This window comes from Elephas maximus, chromosome 17, assembly GCF_024166365.1.
Source record: "Elephas maximus indicus isolate mEleMax1 chromosome 17, mEleMax1 primary haplotype, whole genome shotgun sequence".
Classification (NCBI taxonomy): domain Eukaryota; kingdom Metazoa; phylum Chordata; class Mammalia; order Proboscidea; family Elephantidae; genus Elephas; species Elephas maximus.
In genome coordinates this window covers 27,225,415-27,248,443 of record NC_064835.1, presented here as the reverse complement: position 1 = coordinate 27,248,443, position 23,029 = coordinate 27,225,415, and the positions used below count along the sequence as shown (strand labels likewise).

Genomic DNA, 23,029 nt, shown 5'->3' with positions numbered 1-23,029 from the left:
GTTCCCTGTCAATATACTGCTGCAGCTGCTTTTGAAAGATCTTCCGTAAAATTTTACTTGTGTGTGATATTAACGATATTGTTCAATAATTTCCACATTCAGTTGGATCACCTTTCTTGGGAATAGGCATAAATACAGATCTCTTCCAGTTGGTTGGCCAGGAAGCTGTCTTCCATATTTCTTGGCATAGATGAGTAAGCACTTCCAGTGGCATGACTCAAAATGAGAATTAACAGCTGCAAACATCCATTAATAATCAGACCTTGGAATGTACGAAGTATGAATCTAGGAAAATTGGACATCATCAAAAATGAAATGGAAAGCATCAACGTTGATATCCTAGGCATTAATGAGCTGAAATGGACTGGTACTGGCCATTTTGAATCAGACGATCATATAGTCTACTATGCCAGGAATGACAACTTGAAGAGGAATAGTGTTGCATTCATCGTCAAAGAGAACACTTCAAGATCTATCTGGAAGTACAACACTGTCAGTGATAGGATAATATCCATATGCCTACAAAGAAGACCAGTTAATACGACTATTATTCAAATTTACGTGCCAACAATTGTGGCAAAAGATGAAAAAATTGAAGATTTTTATCAGCTTCTGCAGTCTGAAATTGATCGAACATGCAATCAGGATGCATTGATAATTATTGGTGATTGGAATGTGAAAGCTGGAAACAAAGAAGAAGGATCAGTAGGTGGAAAATGTGGCCTAGGTGACAGAAATAATGCCAGAGATGGAATGATAGAATTTTGCAAGACCAATGACTTCTTCATTGCAATTACTTTTTTTCACCAACATAAACGGCGACTATACATGTGGATCTCACCACGTGGAACACACAGAAATCAAATCGACGGAAAGAGACGATGGAAAAGCTCCGTATCATCAGAATAAGGTTAGGGGCAGACTGGGGAACAGACCACCAGTTGCTCATATGCAGTTCAAGCCGAAACTTAAGAAAATCAGAGCAAGTCCATGAGAGCCAAAATATGTCCTTGAGTATATCCTACCTGAATTTAGAGACCATCTGAAGAATAGATTTGACGTGTTGAACATTAATGACCGGAGACCAGATGAGCTGTGGAATGACATCAAGGACATCATACATGAAGAAAGTAAGAGGTCAATGAGAAGACAGGGAAGGAAGAAAAGACCAAGATGGGTGTCAGAGGAGACTCTGAAACTTGCTCTTGATCATTGAGCAGCTAAAGCAAAAGGAAGAAATGAGGAAGTAAAAGAACTGAACAGAAGATTTCAAAGGGTGGCTCAAGAAGACAAAATAAAGTATTATAATGATATGTACAAAGAGCTGGAGATAGAAAACCAAAAGGGAAGAACATGCTTGGTGTTTCTCAAGCTGAAAGAACTGAAGAAAAAATTCAAGCCTCAAGTTGCAACAGTGAAGGATTCTATGGGGAAAATATTAAACGATGCAGGAAGCATCAAAAGAAGATGGAAGGAATATAGAGTCATTATACCAAAAAGAACTAGTCGACGTTCAACTACTTCAAGGGGTAGCATACAATCAGGAACCAATGGTACTGAAGGAAGAAGTCCAAGCTGCAGTGAAGGCTTTGGCAAAAAACAAGGCTCCAGGAATTGACTATTCCCTTGGGTTCAATAATTCACTATAACAACTCAAAGAACTCAGAAAAGTGCTATACTACAATTACAGTTTTATTATACCAAAAAGGATACAAATGAATAGACACATAGGGCAAGGTCTGTGAGGATTCACAACATGGAAAAAGAGACACACTACCCTATCACGTACATTAACGGCTACCACCAACGAGGAAGTCCATGGAGCTTCATTATGCAGGCAATATTCACTGAATCATCCTCCCCTAAGGTCGGCTGTATCACATGGCTGATATCACAGTTAATATCATGCGATATCATGCCTCCTTCTTTCTGGCCTGGCCAGCCCCTACCAAGAGTCACCTCATTAACATAACCTGTTAGGTAGGTGTGGTCTGCAGTCTTTATCAAAGACACTTCAATCACTGGAGAAATTTTAAGCTTTTAGAGGTTATCTCTCAGGAACCAATGCAAAAATCAAATTATTTGGGTAAAGTTAAATCCTACACACTATATAATGAAAGAGGAATCTGCTTTTTGCACAGCCTTACCCCCTCCCAACTCAATAAAAGCCAAACCGATTGCTGTTGAGTCAATTCTGACTCATGATGACCCCATGTGTTACAGAGTAGAACTGCTCTATAGGGTTTTCTTGGCCGTAATCTTTACAGAAACAGATCGCCAGGCTTTTCTTCCACAGAGTCACTGTGTGGGTTCAAAATGCCAACCTTCAGGCTAGTACTCAAGCATAAATAATTTGTACCACCCAGGGACCTTCCCAATTCAATAAGCTCCCTATAACCCTGTCTAAACTCCACCAACCATATTCCATGGTCTGCTCTACCTGTCTTCTGCTAGAAGCCTCTTTGTGGTGCCTCGGTGGAAGATGATGATGGCTATCGAGAAGCAAATCTTCTTGCTCTCTTTCAGCTGTACCAAAAGATGACTGCTGCCTTAAGTATAAGTTCTAAAAGATAAAAAAAGTATTCACTATATTGTGTGAGCAGTGACATAATGGCAATGATAATACTGTAGGCTTCAGTGATACCCCTGCAAGAATCTAAATAGGTCAGAATAATCTGATACATTATGGTATAAAAGTAGACATTATATTTCTCCTCAATATTACAGATTTTAACTCTTTACCTTCAAAACAATCTTAAGTTTCTTCATCTATAAAATAGGGATAATAATAGTATCTTAGGCTGAGATTCTCTAGAGAAGCAAAACCAGTAGAGCAATTAAATATAAATATAAAGAGAGATTTATATCAAGGCAATGAATCACACGGTTGTAGAGGCTGGAACATCCCAAGTTCGTGGGTCAGGACAGAGGTTTCTCCTGACTCATGCAGCCACAGGGGCTCGCAAACCCAAGGTCAGTAGGTCAGACAGCAGGGTTCTTACTCATAGGCTTCGAAGATCGACAAATCCCAAGATTGGCAAGCAAGAAGGTAGGTAAGCTGCTAGCTCAAGTCCCAAAAACCGAAGGTCAGACGAACAGCAGTCCAGAGCGAGCAAAAGCCAATGAATCTTGCCAGAGTCCATTTATATATTCGATGCAGGCCACAGCCCCAAGGAAACTCCCTTTCAACTGACTGGGTACTCACAGCAGATCCCCATCATGGAGATGATCGCATTATGCCAAATCTCAGTCGGAATCGAATCGATGGCAGTGGATTTTTTTTTTGGTCTCATCATGAAAGTGATCATATCCTCATACAACTGCCAAACAACAGCATAACTGCAGAATCATGGCCCAGCGAAGTTGACACATAATGTTTACAATCACAGTCCACCCCGTGTCAACTTGCCACCTGTACACATCTCCTTAAACCATATGTAATCTCTGATTAAAGACAATTATAAAGTCATACTTGCGCCTAACATGATACAACGAACACACATACAAACAAATATGCAAAAGCCCTGTTTACATCTTATATTTTTAAGTGAAGAAAACAAAAATATTTGATGTACACATACATGGCAGAAACACTTATAATTATAGTCCTCATTTTTGCAACTGGTCATAACTGGTATTTAGAACTACCTTCTTCTACCACCCATTCTGTATTCCCTTTGCCCTCAGCAAGAACTTCAGCTGGTTGTGGTTCTTTGCCTGGTAGGGTGACCCAAGCCTTCATTCCAGAACAGTCTTGGCCATTAGTAGCCATTTTGGAATTGGGTTGTTGTACTTTTCCATTAACTTTAATCACAGGGCACGGTGGTACTACGAGACGCCCTAAGGACTCACCTGCATTCTAGACATACTCTTCCTTATCTCCATTAAAACCAAAACCAAACCCACTGCCGTTGAGTATTTCTTCTTGGTAATCAGCATCAATCACACTAGCCAGTATGGTAACTCCCTTCTTTGCCTGTTGATCCAGAGGCATAAGGAGACCAAAGTGGCCAGGTGGCATTCTTAGCTTCTAGTTCAATATAACCAGTGGATGGGTCTCCAGGTGGGAGCATCTCTCCCTTTGCAACTAAGACCTCTAGACCCATAGAGCATAAGGTCACGGAGACACAAAGCAAAAATCTTGTGAGTGGGTCACTAGGGGTAATAATAGTGAATCATGCCCCTCCCATTTCTACCCCTTGATTCCCAGATCCATGAATCCTGGGCATGGGAGAAACAGCACCATATTGGACTCTGGCTTAGAGGACACACAGCCTCCTGGAGGTATTGCCACCTACCTGGCACCATAATTGTGTCTTTAGGAGGCCATTTTATCATTCTATCAAACCAGCTGCTTCAGGATGATGGGGAACATGGTAAGACCAGTGAATTCCATGACGATGGGCCCACTGCTGCACTTTATTTGCTGTGAAGTGAGTCCCTTGATCTGAGGCAACGCTGTGTGGGATAGCATGATGATGTATAAGACACTCTGTAAGACCACGGATGGTATTTTGGCAAAAGCACTGCATGCAAGGAAGACAAATCCATACCCACAGTATCTATTCCAGTAAGAACAAAATACTGCCCTTTCCATGATGGAAGTGGTCCAATATAATCAACTTGCCACCACATTGCTGGCTGATCACCTCGAAGGATGGTGCCATATCGGGGACTCAGTGTTGATCTCTGCTGCTGGCAGATTGGGCACTTGGAAGTGGCCGTAGCCAAGTCAGGCTTGGTGAGTGGAAGTCCATGTTGCTGAGCCCATATATAACCTCCATCTCTGCCACCATGGCTACTTTGTTCATGAGCCCATAAAGCAATGACGGGAGTAGCTGGGGAAAGAGGATGACTGGTTTCCACAGAACGTGTCATCTTACCTACTTGTTAAAATTCTCCTATGCTGAGGTCAACCTTTGGTGAGCATTCACATGGGATACAAATATCTTCACCTCTTTCGCCCATTCAGAGAGGTCTATCCACAAACCTCCTCCCCAAACTTCCTTGTCTCCAATTTTCCAATCATGTTCGTTCCAAGTCCCTGATCATCCAGTCAAACCACTGGTCACAGCCCATGAATCGGTATACAATCACACATCTGGCCATTTCTCCTTCCAAGCCAAGTGAACAACTTGGCACTCTGATTGATGTTCTGCTCATTTAGAGGATTTCTCTTCACCACTGTCCTTCAGGGAGGTCCCAGAAAGGGGCTGTAGCACTGATGCTGTCCACCTTCAAGTGGTGCATGCATATCTCGCATGTATTTTCCCTTCCTCAGTCAACTGATCATAAGGAACTCTCCATGAGGCCATAGGTCCAGACTGGGAGATGGAAGGTAATGTGACAGGAGTGATGACCATGGGCATTTGAGCCACTTTCTCATGCAACTTACTTGTGCCTTCAGGTTCTATTCAGGCCTGGTCTCGTGCATACCACTTCCATTTAATGACGGAGTGCTGCCGTGTACACCGTGTACATCCAACTTTATTGCTCTGTGGGTCAGACAACGTCCAGTTCATGATGGGCAGCTCTGGTCACATGGTGACTTGCTGGCCCATGGTTAAGCATTCAGTCTCTACCAAGGCCCAGTAACAAGCCAAAAGCTGTTTCTCAAAAGGAGAGTAGTTATCTGCAGAGGATGGCAGGGCTTTGCTCCAAAATCCTAAGGGTCTGCACTGTGATTCACCACTAGGAGCCTGCCAAAGACTCCAAACAGCATCCCTATCTGCCACTGACAATTCAAGCACGATTGGAACAGCCAGATCATATGGCCCAAGGGGGAGAGTGGCTTGCACAGCAGCTTGAATCCGTTGCAGAGCCTTCACTTGCCCTGGGCCCCACTCAAAACTAGCAACTTTTTGAGTCACTAGATAAATAGGCCAGAGTAGCACACCCAAATGAATATGTTGCCTTCAAAATCCAGAGGCCCACTAAGCATTACGCCTCCTTTGTAGTTGTCGGAGGGGCCAGATGCAATAACTTATCCTTCCCTTTAGAATGAATATCTCGACATGTCCCACACCAGTGGACCCCTAGAAATTTCACCAAGGTGGAAGGCACCTGAATTTTTGTGGGATTGATTTCCCACATTCTATCACGTAAATGTTTTACCAACAAGTCCAGAGTCGTTGACACTTCTTCATTACTAGGTCCAGTCAGCATAATGTCATCAGTGTAATAGACCAGCATGACATCTTGTGAAAGGGAAAAGCCATCAAGTTCAGCATAATGTCATCAGTGTAATAGACCAGCGTGACATCTTGTGAAAGGGAAAAGCCATCAAGTTCCCTGCAGACTAAATTATGACACAGGACTGGAGAGTTGATGTAGCCCTGAAGTAGGCAAGTGATGAAGGCAAACTGCTTCTGGTGGCCCTTCGAAACAGGTACACAGATAAAGGCATTAGCCCGATTAATAGCTATATACCAGGTACCAGGAGATATACCAATTTGCTCAAGCAATAAAGCTACATCTGGAACAGCAACTGCACTTGGAGTCACCACTTCACCATCTGGTTAGGTCTTCAATAATCTACTGTCATTCTTCAAGATCCATCTGTTTTTTGCATAGGCCAAAAAAGCAAGTTGAGTGGGAATGTGGTGGGAATGCCCACCCCTGCATCCTTCAAGTCCTTGATGGTGGCAGTAACCTCTGCAATCCCTCCAGGAATGTGGTATTGCTTTTGGTTTACTATTTTCCTAGGTAGGGGTAGTTCTAATGGCTTCCTACCAGAATAGCCCTTATTCCATTTGTCAAGGATCCAATGTGCGGTTTCTCCCAGTTGCTGAGTATATCTATTCCAATTATGCATTCCTGAACTGAGGAAATCACCACAGGTTGGGTTCAGGGACCCACTGGACCTACTGTGAGACAGACATGAAGTAAGACTCCATGAATAACCTGACCTCCATATTCTCCTACTCTGACCGTTGGGCCTCAGTGACGTTTTGGGTCTCCTGTGATTATTGTCAGTTCAGAGCCAGTATCCAGTAATCCCTGAAAAATCTGATTATTTCCTTTTCCCCAGTGAACGGTCACTCTCATAAAAGGCCACAAATCCCTCTGGGGAAGGCTGGGAGAAAGATTAACAGCAAAGTTTGGGGCAGTATATTGCAGTCCTTTCCCAAAGGGACTCAGCCTCCCATCATTCAAGGGGTTGTTTGGTCTTTAAACCTTCCCAAGTCTGGGAATTGGTTGAGGGGCCATGACTCTATATTCTGGGGATTGGAGTTAGACTGCTGTTCACTTGACCTAGAATTCTTCCACTTGTACAGATCAAATAAATATTTAGCAGATGTCCTATTTATTTCACTCCTGGGGACACCACGCCTAATTAGTAAACGCCATAAAGTTCATACAAGTCAGACTATTCAAATCACTACTTTGACTCTACTGTCCATTACAGTAACCACGCCCACCTTGTTTTTGTCAATTGAGTGCTGTGCCGCCACTTGGCCCCTACCATTGCTAGGTCCAATCAGCCCCATTGTAGTTAGGTGTCTTAATTCAGTTAGGGCGGTTCCCACTGTCAAATCTGACTTACATAAAATAGCAATCATGGCAGTCTTCGAAGATGCTGGGATTTCTTTCACAGGCTTGTTTCTCACAGCTGTGGTAGAAGGTGTGTTCTTTGGGCCCTCCATGTGTGGGTCTGTGAGTCTAACCTGATAAATCCACTCTAGCATGCCAAATGTTCCTAAGCCTTTGGATACCTTCTTCTACAGTAAATCAAGGCAGGTCTGGTACTCCAACTTGATCTAGTATAGACCACCACAACCAATCGTTCAGCACCCCAACCAAATAAACTATCAGACCCCTTCCTAACTTCTCCAGTTGAAACACTGAAGAATCCGTGCTTAGTGGCCCATATCAATAAACTCAGATTGGTCCATCTTTAAGTTCCTTGCGCCATTATCCCACACCCTTAATGGCCATTCCCACACATATTCCCCAGGTTTCTGTTTGTACATATTAGAAAATTCAAGCAGTTTTTTCGGAGTGTAGCATACATCCTCCTTGGTCATACTTTGTACTTTACCTTCTGGGGCTCACTGGGACTTGAGTCTAGTTATAGGTCTAGAAGTCAAAATCAGTGGTAGGGGAGTGTTTTTAGAACATGATCAGCATTGTCTCCTAAAGCATCTGCCTCAGGTGATGCCCTAGGCAATGACTCAGACAAAGACTCTTCAGACACAGCTGGGTTAATCTCATTAGATGTGTGTGGAAGGGCTAATGGTTTTATTGGGGATGGTGGTTTAGCAGACAAACATGGAGTAACCTCCTTAGATGGGTGACAGAGGTCTGGTTCTGTTTGCAGGAGTGAGTCAACAGAATTTAGGGACTCAGTGTCTCCAGCTTCCTGATTATCTACCCATATGTCCCCATCCCAAGTTTCAGGATCCATTTCTTCCCAACCAGTGCCTTCACTTTAATTTCAGACACCTCTCGAGGTTGGCAATTGAATTGGCATTGTAATTTAGCCACTCTTAAGATGATACTCTGGGTTTGGTTTTTGGCATTATCAGTTCTGTTACTATAAGAAATAAGGCTTCTTTCAAGGCACAAGTGGAAAATTTGAGGTCGTTTATGCAGCACTTGAGCTTTGACTCTAAAGCCCTGAGTTCATCTCTTTCTTTCACCAGTTTGTCTAGCGAAAGTAGGGCCAAACAACCAGCTTCCTTATACTTCTCATTATGGCAAAACTGTAGAAAGGTATCACACATACAATCACCCTATGCCTCACCTTTCACCAATACCTGATCTATTGGTGGTGATATTTTGCATATTTGTATTGCCACCTCACACCATGGATTAGCAGTGCCCTCTTTACTACTGGAAGCAGAGTCATCAACATCCTTAAGACTAACCAGACTTAAGAACCAATTTAGAAAATTCACCCTTACAATCTTGTTTCTCTAGAACCACTCTTGGTACCAAATGTCTTCGGCTGGGTTCTCTAGAGAAGCAAAACCAGTAAAGCGTATACATAGAGAGTGAGAAGAGATTTATATCAAGGAAACTGCTCGCACGGTTGTAGTGGCTGGAACATCCCAAGTATGTGGGTCAGGATAGAGGCTTCTCCTGATTCACGTGGTCACAGGGGTTGGTGAACCCAAGATCGGCGAATTAGATAGCAGGGCTCTTGGTCACCGACTGCGAAGATTGACAAATCCCAAGACCAGCAAGCAAGACGGCAGGTAAGCTGCTAGCTCAAGTCCCAAGAACCAGAGGTCAGACAGACAGGAGTCCAGAGCGAGCAAAAGCCCACGAGTCTTGCCAGAAAGTCCACTTATATATTTGATGCAGGCCACGCCCCCAAGGAAACTCTCTTTCAACTGACTGGCTACTCACAGCAGATCCCATCATGGAGATGATCGCATTATACCAAGTCTCATCATGGAAGTGATCACATTATCATATGACTGCCAAAGTACATCATAACTGCCAAACTGCTGAGAACCACGGCCCAGCCAAGTTGGCCCATAACCTTAATAATCACAAATAGTTATCTATTTCCCAGGATTACTGTGAGAATTACATGAGATAATATATATAAGGTTATACCGTTTTGGCTACAGTCAATAATACATGTAAGCTGTTAATAATAATATTCATACCACTATTGACAGTAACACTATCATCATCAATGTTAACAGCATAGCTCTGACCAGCCCAGCCCAAATTCTATGGAATTTATTTTCTGCTGCTTATTCTCTACTATACTCTACTTTACCTGCTTTCTAGAAGAGCCTGGATCCTGAATCTCACGTAAAACATCCTCATGGTGCTCCGGAAACAACCCCTTTCTCAATCTCTTCTCTGTCATATCACAGGAGTCCTGCCCATAGTTCCTGTGCTGAAAGAAGACATGAACATTGAACATCAATTGTCCACGGAGGAGCAATATGCCTGTGGCAACAGTAAAGGCTTCAGGGAAGAGGCCTGAAGTAGCTTTAAGAGGTCAGAATGATGTGACAGATCACAGAACAAGAAGACATTATACTCATTACCCACTATGATTAACCTTAACACTAAACCCCTGAAGGAGATGCTACATTGCTCTGTTAACCTTGAATTCAAATTGAAGCAGTTTGCTCTCTGATACTTACTCCTCACTATATTCTACCCTACTTATTTTCTGGGAGAAGCCAAGTCTTGAGTATTGGGTGAAACATACTCTACAAGTAACTCTTCTCACAACCTCCCATTTCTCAAAAGATGAGGGTTGCTTAGGATACTTGTTCTAACAAACTACAGAACTAATTGTCTAAGCAGAAATGATGGGCGAGTGACAATACTGCAGACTTCAGTCGAGATCTCAGAGTAATGATACTAAGTGAGGATACTACAACAGGAGTTACTGTGTATAAAATATACAACTTACCAAATATGTATTAAAGTAGGGGAAAAAAAAACTGCATAATGAATCCCAAGATACCCACCACCCAGCTTCGACAATTAGGAACACTTCGCTTTTTTGTCTCTCTCTTCTCCTGCTTTGTTCCTGGAGTATTTTAAAACAAATCTCAGACCATTTTGGCACATTTTGAAATAACCAAAGACATTACACTCTTAGCTTAACTCTGGAGGCCTTAATTCTATGTATCCACATACAAACTAGCTCGACAAGCTCCAGCCCAAATTTTAAGTAATTTAGTCTCTGTCACTTCCTCCCACTGCGTTCTGCTCTACCTGTTCTTTAAGGGAAGCTTGGTCCTGGATTTTAGGTGTAACATATTGATTCTCTTGAGGCAATTCTTGTCCCACTCTCTCCTCTCCCAGAAAAGATGAGGGCTGCTTGGGAAACACGTCCTAAAGAAAAAAACAGAAACACAAAACATTTCGATACAAATGAGGATGTCACACCCTTAAGCCGACTCTGTAGACCTTAATTCTTAATCCCAAACCACATACAAAATAGTCTGACAGACTCCCCAGATCTTAAGTAACTTAGTCTCTGTCACTTCCTCCCACTCCATTCTGCTCTACCTGCTCTCTAGAGGAGGTCTTGTCCTGGACTTTAAGTACAACACACTGATGATTTTCCTGAGGCAATTCCTGTCTCACTTTCTCCTCTCTCAGAAAAGATGAGGGCTGCTTGGGAAACACATTCTAAAGAAAAAGCAGAAACACAAAACATTTTGATATAAATGAGATGTCACACCCTTAACCCAACTCTGTAGGCCTTAATTCTTAAGCCCAAACCACATACAGAACAGTCTGACAAACTCCCCAGATCTTAAGTAATTTAGTCTCTGTCACTTCCTCCTACTCCACTCTGCTCTACCTGCTCTCTAGAGAAGGCCTGGTCCTGGATTTTAGGTTCAACACACTGATGGTTCTCCTGAGTCAATTCCTGAGCCACCCTCTCCTCTCTCAGAAAAGATGAGGGCTGCTTGAGAAACACGTTCTAAAGAAACAAACGCAACAAATGGTCTAACTGGGTAATACGCTAATCATAATACTACAGCCTTTAGTGAGAGCTCCAGGCAAGTGAAGATAGGAGAGTATATTTCAAAACATTTTGACATAAATGAGGATGTTACGCCCTTAGCCCAACTCTGTAGGCCTTAATTCTTAATCTCAAATCAGGTACAGAATAGTCTGACAAACTCCCCTAAATCTTAAGTAATTTAGGATCTGCTGCTTCTTCCTACATTATACATGTGTGGACAGTATGCTAGCGGTAATACTATGTGCTTCAGCAAGCCAAACCAAAAACACCAAACCCAGTGCCGTCAAGTCAATTCTGACTCATAGTGATCCTATAGGTCAGAGTAGAACTGCCCCATAGAGTTTTCCAAGGAGTGCCTGGCAGATTCGAACTGCCAACCCTTTGGTTAGCAGCCGTAGCACTTAACCACTATGTCACCAGGGTTTCCACTTCAGCAAGAGGTGTGGAATAATCTTGGTAAATTAAAACTGTCTGATCTATTCTGGAACAAGACATAAAGGTGATGTATCAACCTTCTGAATGACAGAATTGATTTGACTGATACACAGTTGAGACCCGGGCTTTTTATACCATTACATGCAAGGCAGAACAAAAAAAGAGGAGATAGATCAGCAGGAAATGAGTTTTTTAAGGCTTAACATTCTATGCCCATCCTTCTTGAAGGTGGGCCTCTATTGTAAAAGGACCATCTGCTCATTTTAAGGAATAAAAAGATACTGCACTCTTAGGTTAACTTCAAAGGCCTCGGTCCTATACTTCAAATTACCAGTTGTATAGAATTTATTTCCTGCTTTTTTACCTTTTTGTTCTGCTCTACCTGATCTCTGATGAAGGTCTGGTCCTGGAGTTTAGGAGGCAGACACCGAGAGCCTGCCAGAGCAAAGTCTTCTCTCTCTCTCTCCTCTGTCGTATCAGAATATGGCTCCCTGAAGCGTACTTTCTTAAACAGAGAACACACAAACTATAAATTGTCCAGTAAAAGTAATATGATAGCAATAATATGCCAAGTTTTATTGAGAGCCTTAGAGTGATTTTTTAACTCAGGATAATATCAAATATTATGAAATAAAACAGAAAACTATACTTTTTGTCAGTTCTGAAGTTTAGATGAGAGCAATCTTTGCAAGCTCCAAACTAAACCCTAAACAATTCAGTCCCTGCTGGTCTCTCTCTTTCTCTTTCTGTCCTACCTTGTACCTGATGGTGGCCTGATCTTGACACTTGTGTAGAAGATCCTGGTGGACATCCAGAGGAAATACCTCTCTCTCTCTCCTATCTAGTAAAATGAATGCTGGCTGCTTTAAATTTGCTTTCTAAAAAAGAACAAACACAAAATATCAATTGTTCAGTTAAGAATAATAGGTTACTTTGGTGAAAAGAAAGACAACACACAATATAGAAGAAGTCAGCACAATTTGACTAAGGCAAAGTCAAGACGCTTCCTAGACACATTCAAACACCTTGAGGGACTGAGTTACTGAGGCTGAGGGCTGGGGACCATGGTCTCAGGGGACATCTAGGTCAACTGGCATAACAAAGTTCACAAAGAAAATGTTCTACATCCTACTTTGCTGAGTAGCACCTGGGGTCACTTGGGAGTGGCCATCTACAATACATCTATTAGTCCCATCACATTCAGAGCAAAGGAGAATGCAAAAACCAAAGACACAAGGAAAATATCACTCCAAAGGAGTAATGGACCACATGAATCACACCCTCCACCAGCCTGAGCCCAGAAGAACTAGATGGTGCCCAGCTATCACCACTGACCACTCTGATAGGGATCACAATAGAGGGTCCTGGGCAAAGCAGGAGAAAAATGTAGAACAAAGTTCAAATTCACAAAAAAAGACCAGACTTACTGGTCTGACAGAGACTGAAGGAACTCCTGAGACTATGGTCCCTGGACACCCTGCTAACTCAGAACTGAAGCCACTCCCAAAGTCCACCTTTCAGCCAAAGATTAGACAGGCCTCTAAAAAACAAATAACATATGTGAGCAAAGTGCTTCTTAGTTCAAACAAGTATACAAGAACAAATGGACAACACCTGCCAAAAGCAAAGACGAGAAGGCAGGAAGAGACAGGCAACCTGGACCAATGGACACAGGGAACCTGGGTTGTAAAGTGAGAGTGGGAGAGTGCTGACACATTGCAGGGAATACAACCAACATCACAAAATGATTTGTATATAAGTTTTTGAATGAGAAACTAATTTGCACTGTAAACTTTCACCTAAAACCCAATAAAATTAAAAAAAAAAAAATACAGGATAATACTACTTTAGGCTTCAGTGAAAATTGTGGAGCTAACTGAAATCTTGAGTATAACTGGACATCTTATGGATAAAACAAAAAAAATATATGACACATGTTCAATTACACTATAACCCTCTTACCCATTAAACCCAATGCTGTTGAGTCAATTCTGACTCATAGTGACCCTAAGGACAGAACAGAACTGCCCTATAGAGTTTCTCAGGGGCACCTGGTGGATTCAAATTGCCAACCTTTTGATAGCAGCCTGAGCTCTTAACTACTCTACCACCAGGGCTCTATAATCTGCTTAAGTCCAGTCAAACCATAAGTAATTTACTCCTTGTTCATCCCTTTCTTCTTCTTGGTCTAACTGATTTCTGGTGGAGGGCTGGCTAGGGAACATGGATAAAAGACACTGTTGGGCACTTGTGGGCCGTTCCTTTTTCCATCTTTCAGCTGTCAAAGCAGGTGATGGCTGCCTGAAGTATGTTTCCTAATGAAGAAGATAAAAAACAAAAGTGAATTGTCCAGATAGGGATAATACATTGCTGATAATACTTTAATACTTAGAACCGTGGAGTTCCACAAAATCAGTCAGGAAACGATTTTCGCAACTGTGGATCTCCAAATCAACTGCAGTATACTCCTTGCAAATCCCACTCCAAACTTTAAGTAGCTTATTTCTTCTTGTTCCATCCCCTTTCCACTTTATTTTACCTGGTCTTTGGGTGGAAAGTCCTGGTCCTGACATTTGGGCAGAATATCCTGGTCTTTGGGGAGAATACTCTGGTTTTTGGGTAAAACATCTTGGTCTCTGAGTAGAGCATCTTGGTCTTTGGATAGAAAATTCTGGTCTTTGGGTAGAAAATCCTGGTTTTGGGGTAGAAAATCATGGGCTTCCAGCACAATACTCTCATTTTCTCGCTCAATACTCTGGGCTTTGAACATAACACCCTGAGTTTTTGTCTCACCAGCCTGGGCTTCAGTTTCACTAGCCTGGGCTTCGGGCTCACCAGCCTGGGCTTCAGTCTCACCAGCCTGGCCTTTGGGCTCACCAGCCTGGGCTTCAGTCTCACCAGCCTGGGCTTCAGGCTCACAAGCCTGTGTTTCCAGCTCACCACCCTGGGTTTCCAGCTCACCACCCTGGGTTTCCAGCTCACCAGCCTGGGTTTCCAGCTCACCAGCCTGAAATTCCAAAGCAATAGCCTGAACATCTGGCTTGACATTCTGGATCCCTGGCAAATCACCCTGGGTTTCTGACAGATCACTTTGAGCTTCTGGAAGATAATCCTGGGCTTCTGGCAAAATATTCTGAAGATGTAACTCATTTAGCTCTTCCTCTTCCGCCACATCAAATAATGGATTTTTGAATTGTACTTTCTAAAAGTGAACATAAACACCAAATATAGAATGTTAGACCACAGCAACACTCTAGGCTTTCTGAGATTCATAAAATAATCTCGGAAAGATATGACAGTAAGACAAATTACTAGAATAAAATATGAAATTATAGTCTTTGCCCAACAGAACCTATTATCTATAACCCCAAACCAACACAACACTGACAATCCCTAGCCCAAATTGTAATCAGTTTACTTTCTATTACCCTATCTACTTTTCATTCTGCTTTACCTGAACTCTATTGAAAGGCTTGTCCTTGATTTCAGAAAGGTGATTCCCTCTCCATTTCTCAACTGTCAGAATAGATGAAGATTCTCCAGAGTCAAGTTTCTAAAAAACACACAATTTTTTTTTTTAAATGTAGATATTACAAGTAGAAACAACATGATTGCAATAATATCCTAGGCTTCACTGTATTAGAGCATAATTCTAGTAGGTCAGTATAGTCAAACATTGTAAAAACTGGACATTACAGAAGAAATGCAAGACTTGATGCTGAAAACTACAAAACACTGCTGAAGAAAATTAAAGAAGATCTAAACCAATGAGGGAGCCCCGGTGGTGCAATGGTTAAGTACCTGGCTGCTAACTAAAAGGTCTGTGGTTTGAACCCTCCAGCCACTCCATGGGAGAAAAGTCTGGCAACCTATTCCCATAACGAGTACAGCCTAGAAAACCCTGCGGGACAGTCCTACTTTGTCATGTAGGGAACCTAAGAATCAGAATCAACTTGATGACACACAACAGCAACAATATGTGAATGGAAAGATACCCCGAGCAACCCCATCAAAAATGGACAAAGGACATGAACAGACTATTCACCAAAGAGGATGTTCAAATGACCAACAATCATGTGAAAAGACGTTCAACATCATTAGCCATTAAGGAGCTGCAAATTAAAACCACATATATCACCACACCCCCACTAGAATGGCAATGATCAAAAAAACAGAAAACAACAGGTATTGGCAAGGCTGTGGAGAAACTGGAACACTTACTCATTGCTGGTGGGAATGTAAAATGGTGCAACCGCTACGGAACAGTTTGGTAATTCCTCAAAAAGTTGAACACAGAATTACCATATGACCCAGCAATCCCAGTCTCAGGTATAAATCCAGAAGAAGTGAAGGCAGGACCACAAACAGAAACCTGTACACCAAAGTTCACTGTAGCACTGTTCACAATAGCCAAATGGTAGAAACAACTGAAATGTCCATCAACAGATAAATGGATAAACAAAATACGGTATATACTGTATGTAGAATATTACTCAGCCGTAAAAAGAAATGAAACCCTGATGAAGGCACAACACAGATGAACCTTGAAAACATTATGTTGGGTGCAATATGCTGACAAAGGACAAAGACTGTATGATCTCACTTACATGAAATAAGCAAATATACAGAAACCGAAGATTACTAATGGTTACTGGGGCAGGAGGGAAGGAGAAAGGGGAAGTTTTGTTTGGAGGGCACTGAGTTTATGTTAATAGTAGTGGAACACTTTAGAAAAGGATAATGATAATAGTGGTACAACATGAAAAATATAATCAATGTAATTGAATTGTAAATGTGGAAGTTGTATTGGTGAATGTTTTGGTGTACATATTTTCACCACAATAAAATTAAATAAATAAAAGTAAATGAGATGCCACTTCACACCCACCAGGATGGCTATAATCAAAAACACGGCCAATAACAAGTGTTGGCAAGGTATGGAGAAATCAGAACCCTCATACATGGCTGACGGAAAACAGTTTGGCAGTTTCTCAAAATGTTAAACACAGAGTTACCATATGACCTACCAATTCCACTCTTAAGTATCCGTTAAGGATTGAATCGTGTCCCTAAAAAATATGTGTTGTAATAGGGGTTACCCTACACCTAAACCATTTGGGAATGGATTTTCTGTTATGATAATTAGATAATTAATGTTATCATAGGATGTGTTTTAAGTCAATCTCTTGAGATATAAAAGAGCAGATTAGGCATAGAGAAGCATAAGGAGAGATGGGGGAAGACAGATGCCAAGCTACCTTAAGATCACTAAGAAACCAAGGAACAAGGACCTTCCTCCAGAGCCAAGAGTGAGAGAAAGGCTTCCTATAAAGCTGAGCCCCTGAATTCAAACTTCTAGCCTAACTGTGAAAAAATAAATTTGTTAGTTAAAGCCACCCACTTGTGGTATTTCTGCTATAGCGGCACTAGATAACTAAAACAGTATCTACTAAAATGAAATGAAAACATATGTCCACACAAAAACCTGTATACAAATGTTCATAGCACAATTATTTATAATAGCCAAAAGTGAAACAACACAACTATACATCAACCGGTGGCTGGACAAACGAAATGTGCTATATCCATACAATGGGATAGTATCTGGCAATAAAAAGGAATATATTGGAAGGCATTATGCCGAGTGAAATTAGTTGCAAAAGGACAAATATTGTATAAGACCACTATCATAAGAACTCAAGAAATAGTTTAAACAGAGAAGAAAATATTCTTTGATGGTTACCAGAGTGAGGAGGGAAGGAGGGAGACGGGTATTCACTAATTAGACAGTAGACTAGAACTATTTTAGGTGAAGGCAAAGACAAGACACAATACAGGAGAGGTCAGCACAACTGGACTAAACCAAAAGAAAAGAAGTTTCCTGAATAAACCAAACGCTTCAAAGGTCAGCATAGCAGGGGCGGGGGTGTGGGGACCATGGTTTCAGGAGACATCTAGGTCAACTGGCATAATAAAATCTATTAAGAAAACATTCTGCATCCCACTTTGGAGAGCAGCGTCTGGGGTCTTAAACGCTAGCAAGCAGCCATCTAAGATGCATCAATTGGTCTCAATCCACCTGGAGCAAAGGAGAATGAAGAACACCAAAGACACAAGTAATTATGAGCCCAAGGAACAGAAACGGCCACATAAACCAGAGACTACATCAGCTTGAGACCAGGAGAACTAGACGGTGCCTGGCTACAACCAATGACTGTCCTGACAGGGAACACAACAGAGAACCCCAGAGGGAGCGGGAGAGCACTGGGATGCAGACCTCAAATTCTCATAAAAAGACCAAACTTAATGGTCTGACTGAGACTAGAAGGACCCCGGAGGTCATGGTCCTCAGACCTTCTATTAGCCCAAGACAGGAACCATTCCCAAAGCCAACTCTTCAGACAGGTATTAGACTGGACTATAGGACAGAAAATGATACTGGTAAGGAGTGAGTTTCTTGGATCAAATAGACACATGAGACCATGTGGGCAGTTCCTGTCTGGAGGGGAGATGGGAGGGCAGAGGGGGACAAAAGCTGGCTGAATGGACATGAAAATAGATGGTGGAGAGAAGGAGTATGCTTTCTCATCAGGGGGAGGGCAACTAGGAGTATATAGCAAGGTGTATGTAAATTTTTTTATGAGAGACTGACTTGATTTGTAAATTTTCACTTAAAGCACAATAAAAATTAAAAAAAGGATGTGGAAATTAATTTATGATATGTTAATTTTAACATAAAAGTTTTATAAATGGCAAAAAAAGGCTAGGGCATCCCCATTCTTGTTCTCATAGAGGGGCTTCTTGGAGCATGTTGATGAAAAACAATAAAATAAAAAGAAATACAAATTACAAAATGGGTGAACTTTGAAAACATTATGCTAAGTGAAAGAAGCTAGTCACAAAAGACCACATTTTATATGATTCTATTTATATGAAATATCCAGAATGGGAAAATCCACAGAGAGAGAAAACAGATTAGTGACTGCTTAGGACTGGGGGTTGGGGCAGGGAGGGGAGGGGAAGTCTTAACTAGTAGGCATGAGGTTTCTTTTAGGGGTGATGAAAATGTACTAAAATTAGATTGTGGTAATGGTTGCACAACCCTGTGGACATACTAAAAAAACACTGAACGTACACTTCAAACGGGTAAACTGTATGGCATGTGAATTATATTTCAACAAAGCTGTGAAAAAATACTAGGCATAATCTTAACCCTTAATCCTATCTTTAATTAGCTGTGGATAGTTTTAACAAGTCATTATTTTTCCCTCTACTCTTTACATTTATTTCCCTACCTCATGTTGCATAAAGTTCTGATAATGCACAGAAGCTGAAAGACTTTGATGGGCCTTCGAAGGGAATTCATCCCTTTTTTCTATATTTATCCTGGTGGATGCGGGCTTCCTAGATAGTCCTTTCTGGGGGAAAAAGATCAATGCAAATATAAATGGTTTAGAGAAAGCAGTATTTTCATGATACTAAGTTGAGTTTTTGCAAAAGATGTGGAGTGATCTTAGTAGGTTATGGTAGTTTAATGTAAAGTAAAGGAAAAAAAACAGTAAGTTCTACTTCACACATTAACAAATCACTCACATGTCAAACACAAGAAGGGCAACAAGCTGGCAGGAGAATATATTACATTTATAAATGACAACTTGCCCTTATATTCTAGCCAGTAACAATTTCAGAAGACTCATGATTTTAGTCTTGGCGACCTGACAGAGGGCAAGCAAATACATGCTCTACTTGTATCTGAAAATGTGGAACAAAAATAACAGATAGACAGATTGTAATGTCACTAAAGATAAGTCTAACAAGGAAATGAAACCAGAATTCAACTGGGTTATAAATTGTTCTCCTTTTCGGATTGGCAGATTCCCACTTCACATCACTGAGAGGGTAGAAAACTGTTCAGATTTGCAGCGAGACTACATACTTGAGGTAAGTGATAAGAAAAAAAAGTCATAGTTTTCTTAGATCATTTCCAATTAAATCAAGTAAATTTGCTCCCGAAATTTCTATTTACCTGAAAAACACCTGCGTTCTTCAGCCAGCATGAGTTCATAACAATATTAACAACAACAACAATAATAAATTGCACTTAAGTGGAACCTTTGATGTATAAGGCTCATTTATATATAAGACTGGTTTATACAAGAATGTTATCTCAAACTTAATCCACTCTTCTACTGGATAATTGTTTCAGTTAAACCTGTAAACAGTATTCTTTCTAGAAAAACATCAATTGAAAGGTTTGAGCATGTTCCACACAATACAAAACACCAGTTTCCAGGACCAAATAACCTTCTCTTTCTTTTTTTTTATTAGAAAGTATCCAATCACCTCATTCTAACAGTGCCCTATAAGTCATTCTAATGGCTGCAACTATAGTACTGCCAAATCCATAGTAAGTATGAAAATTGTCAAGAAATCAAGCTGCTGAGAAGAACTTAAGCACAAAAGAAACTCTATCTTGAGAGTCTTGACAAGACAATGCTAAAAAAGACAACCAAAGTGAACGTATCTAGGGTGGGCTGCCATATGTAAACGTACACCCATGCCCATTTGTTTTTTAAATTTAATTATAAATTTCTTAATTATCATTGGAGAGGGAAGCATTATAGTTTTGTATTCAGCAAACTGCAAACGTGTAAGAGACAAATGTTTTTGATGGTTGTGTTGAGCTATTTATGAGCTGTTCACGGGAAAAATAAAAAAATTATGTGTGTGTGTATATAAAAAATCCAGGAAAATGTGAAAGAATATAGCAATTTGTAAGTTAAACTGGAAAAGAACTAAATAAAAGGCAGAGTTGATGACTGCATAAACAGATAAAGTAAAAAAGACTGATGGCCCATTTTACTAGGTGCTGCTTATTTAAATTTGAAAGTAATGTCAAAATTAAATAAACACAGGAAGGCACTTGAGTTTAGCACCCAAGTTTGTGAACTCTGCAATAAACAGGCACCAAACCAATGTCATTTTCTCAATATAGACTTAAATATTGGTAATTCCCATTTGGATTCTAATTATTCAGGCTAACCTTATGTTTTCAATCAAAATAATTTTTTTCTTTTTAAAAACCAAATTATTGATTTTTGTCCTGATTATAGCAACCCTACAGAACAGAGTAGAACTGTCCCATAGGGTTTCCAAGGAGCAGCTGGTGGATTCGAATAGCCATCCTTTTGGTTCGCAGCCTAAGCTCTTAACCACTGCAGAAGAAAACGTAAAAAGAAAAAAACAAAAATCTCCTGTAATAACACTAACTCATTGCCGCTGAGTCCATTCCGACTCATAGCGAGCCTACAGGACAGAGTAAAGCTGCCCCCTAGGGTTTCCAAGGAGCAGCTAGTGGATCTGAACTGCTGACCTTTTGGTTAGCAGACAAGCTCTTAACCACTGTTCCACCAGGGCTTCAATAGGTAATAACACTACCCAGGAACAATTAGTATTAACTTCTTGGTCCATTTCTTTTCAGACTTTTGTCTATGCACATAGCATTCTCTCTCCATCTCTTTATTGTGCTTTATTTTTCTTCACAGCACTTACAGCTTGAAATTATATTCTATATTTAATTGCTTGTCTGCTTCCCCACTAGCATGGAAGCTCCTTAAGCATCTTTGTCTATCTTTTCACTATTAAGTCCTGCTTCTAAAACAATGATTGACCACTGTAGACATTCCATAAATATTTGTTGAGTGAATATCTATTTTTAACAAAATTGAGACCATACTGTATACAGTTTTATATCCTACTTTGTTCACTTAACTTTATATCACAGCCACTTTCCCTTGTCTTCAGATAGTCTTTGAAAACATATTTTTTAGAATGGCTACATATGGATGTATCAATTTATTTAACCATTCCCTATTGCATATTTCAGATTATTTCCAATTATTTTAATATTCTAAACGATGCTATGGTATAAATAAATCTTTGTGTACATTTTTTAAAACAGTTTACTAAAAGCAAATTTACCCAACAGCAAAAACAACCAAAAAATGTATGTGCGGATATGTAGGCATGTATGTGTACAGTTATATAAATATAGGTGTATGCATATGTATATCTATACGCATACTGTATGCACATATATTCATACATATAATAAAGCACATAGGGAACACAGTTACAGATGCTTCTTAGACGTAACCAAACACCTTGAGGGATTAGATTTTGGGGTTTGAAGGATTAGGACCATAGTCTAATGGGGCATCTTGGTCAATTGGCATAATACAGTTTATAAAGTTATGTTCCACATCCAAGTTTGGTGAGTAGTGTCTGAGGTCTTAAAAGCTTCCAAGCGGCCATCTAAGATACAAATGCTGGTCTCTACTCATCTGGAGTAAAATAGAAAGAAGGAAACCAAAGAATCAGAGAAGAAACTAGTCTACAGGACAAAGAATCTACACAAATCACAGCCTCACCCACCCTGAAACCAGAAGAACTAGATGGTGCCTGGCTACCACTACCGGCCACTCTAATTAGGGCCACGAAAATGGACCGTGATAGAATAAGAGAAAAATGTGGTATGAAACTTCAAATTCCTAAAAAAAAAAAAGACCTACTGGACTGATTGAGACTGGAGGACTCCCCAAGACTAGTGCCCTGAGATAATCTTCAAGCCTTGAACTGAAACTAACCCCTGAAGTCACCTTATAACTAAATAGCAAATTGGCTAAAAAAATAATGTGTATCACCCATAAGTGCTGTGCTCCTTTAAAAAATCACTCATACACTCATATGAGACCAAATGGTCAACACTACTTTAAAACAAAGATGAGAATGTAAGGGGGTAGGGAAGCTAGATTAGCGGAGCTGGAATGACCAGAATGGAGATAAAGAGAGCGTTCATGCACTGTGAAGAATGTAATCAATGTCACTGAACAATTTGTATAGAAACTGTTGAACGGGAACCTAAACTGCTGTGTATACTTTCACCGAAAACACAATATCATTTAAAAGAAAAAAAAAATTTACCTCTTGGGTGGGAACACTTTTCCTTTCATCATCTGGAAACACTGATGCCTTTTTTTTCCCCATAGTTTTAAGGGATGCCAGCCGGTGACACACCTGTTTCATGGTTTGACTGAGCTGGCAAGAAAAAGAAAAAAAGCAAACAAATACAGGCTA

General features: G+C 40.7%; 1 protein-coding gene across 10 annotated transcripts in view; it reads right to left on the bottom strand.

Moving 5' to 3' along the window:
• CCDC15 (coiled-coil domain containing 15) overlaps positions 1–23,029 on the bottom strand; it is a 124,520-nt gene that overhangs the window by 85,154 nt on the left and 16,337 nt on the right. For 6 of the 10 annotated variants that reach the window (XR_007513604.1, XM_049856683.1, XM_049856685.1 and 3 more), the window contains exons 5-15: positions 22,877–22,990; positions 19,189–19,311; positions 15,348–15,446; positions 14,433–15,095; positions 14,053–14,208; positions 12,649–12,771; positions 12,258–12,398; positions 10,993–11,115; positions 10,696–10,815; positions 9,737–9,859; positions 2,441–2,563 (exon numbers count right to left, since the gene is read on the bottom strand). Coding sequence is in view for 9 of the 10 variants with exons in the window: in XM_049856683.1 (XP_049712640.1) it covers positions 2,441–2,563; positions 9,737–9,859; positions 10,696–10,815; positions 10,993–11,115; positions 12,258–12,398; positions 12,649–12,771; positions 14,053–14,208; positions 14,433–15,095; positions 15,348–15,446; positions 19,189–19,311; positions 22,877–22,990 (1,908 nt within the window). In the remaining variant the exon portion in view is untranslated. The remainder of the gene's footprint in view (positions 1–2,440; positions 2,564–9,736; positions 9,860–10,695; positions 10,816–10,992; positions 11,116–12,257; positions 12,399–12,648; positions 12,772–14,052; positions 14,209–14,432; positions 15,096–15,347; positions 15,447–19,188; positions 19,312–22,876; positions 22,991–23,029) is intronic. The other 4 variants (XM_049856686.1, XM_049856690.1, XM_049856688.1 and 1 more) reach the window with 4 other exon arrangements.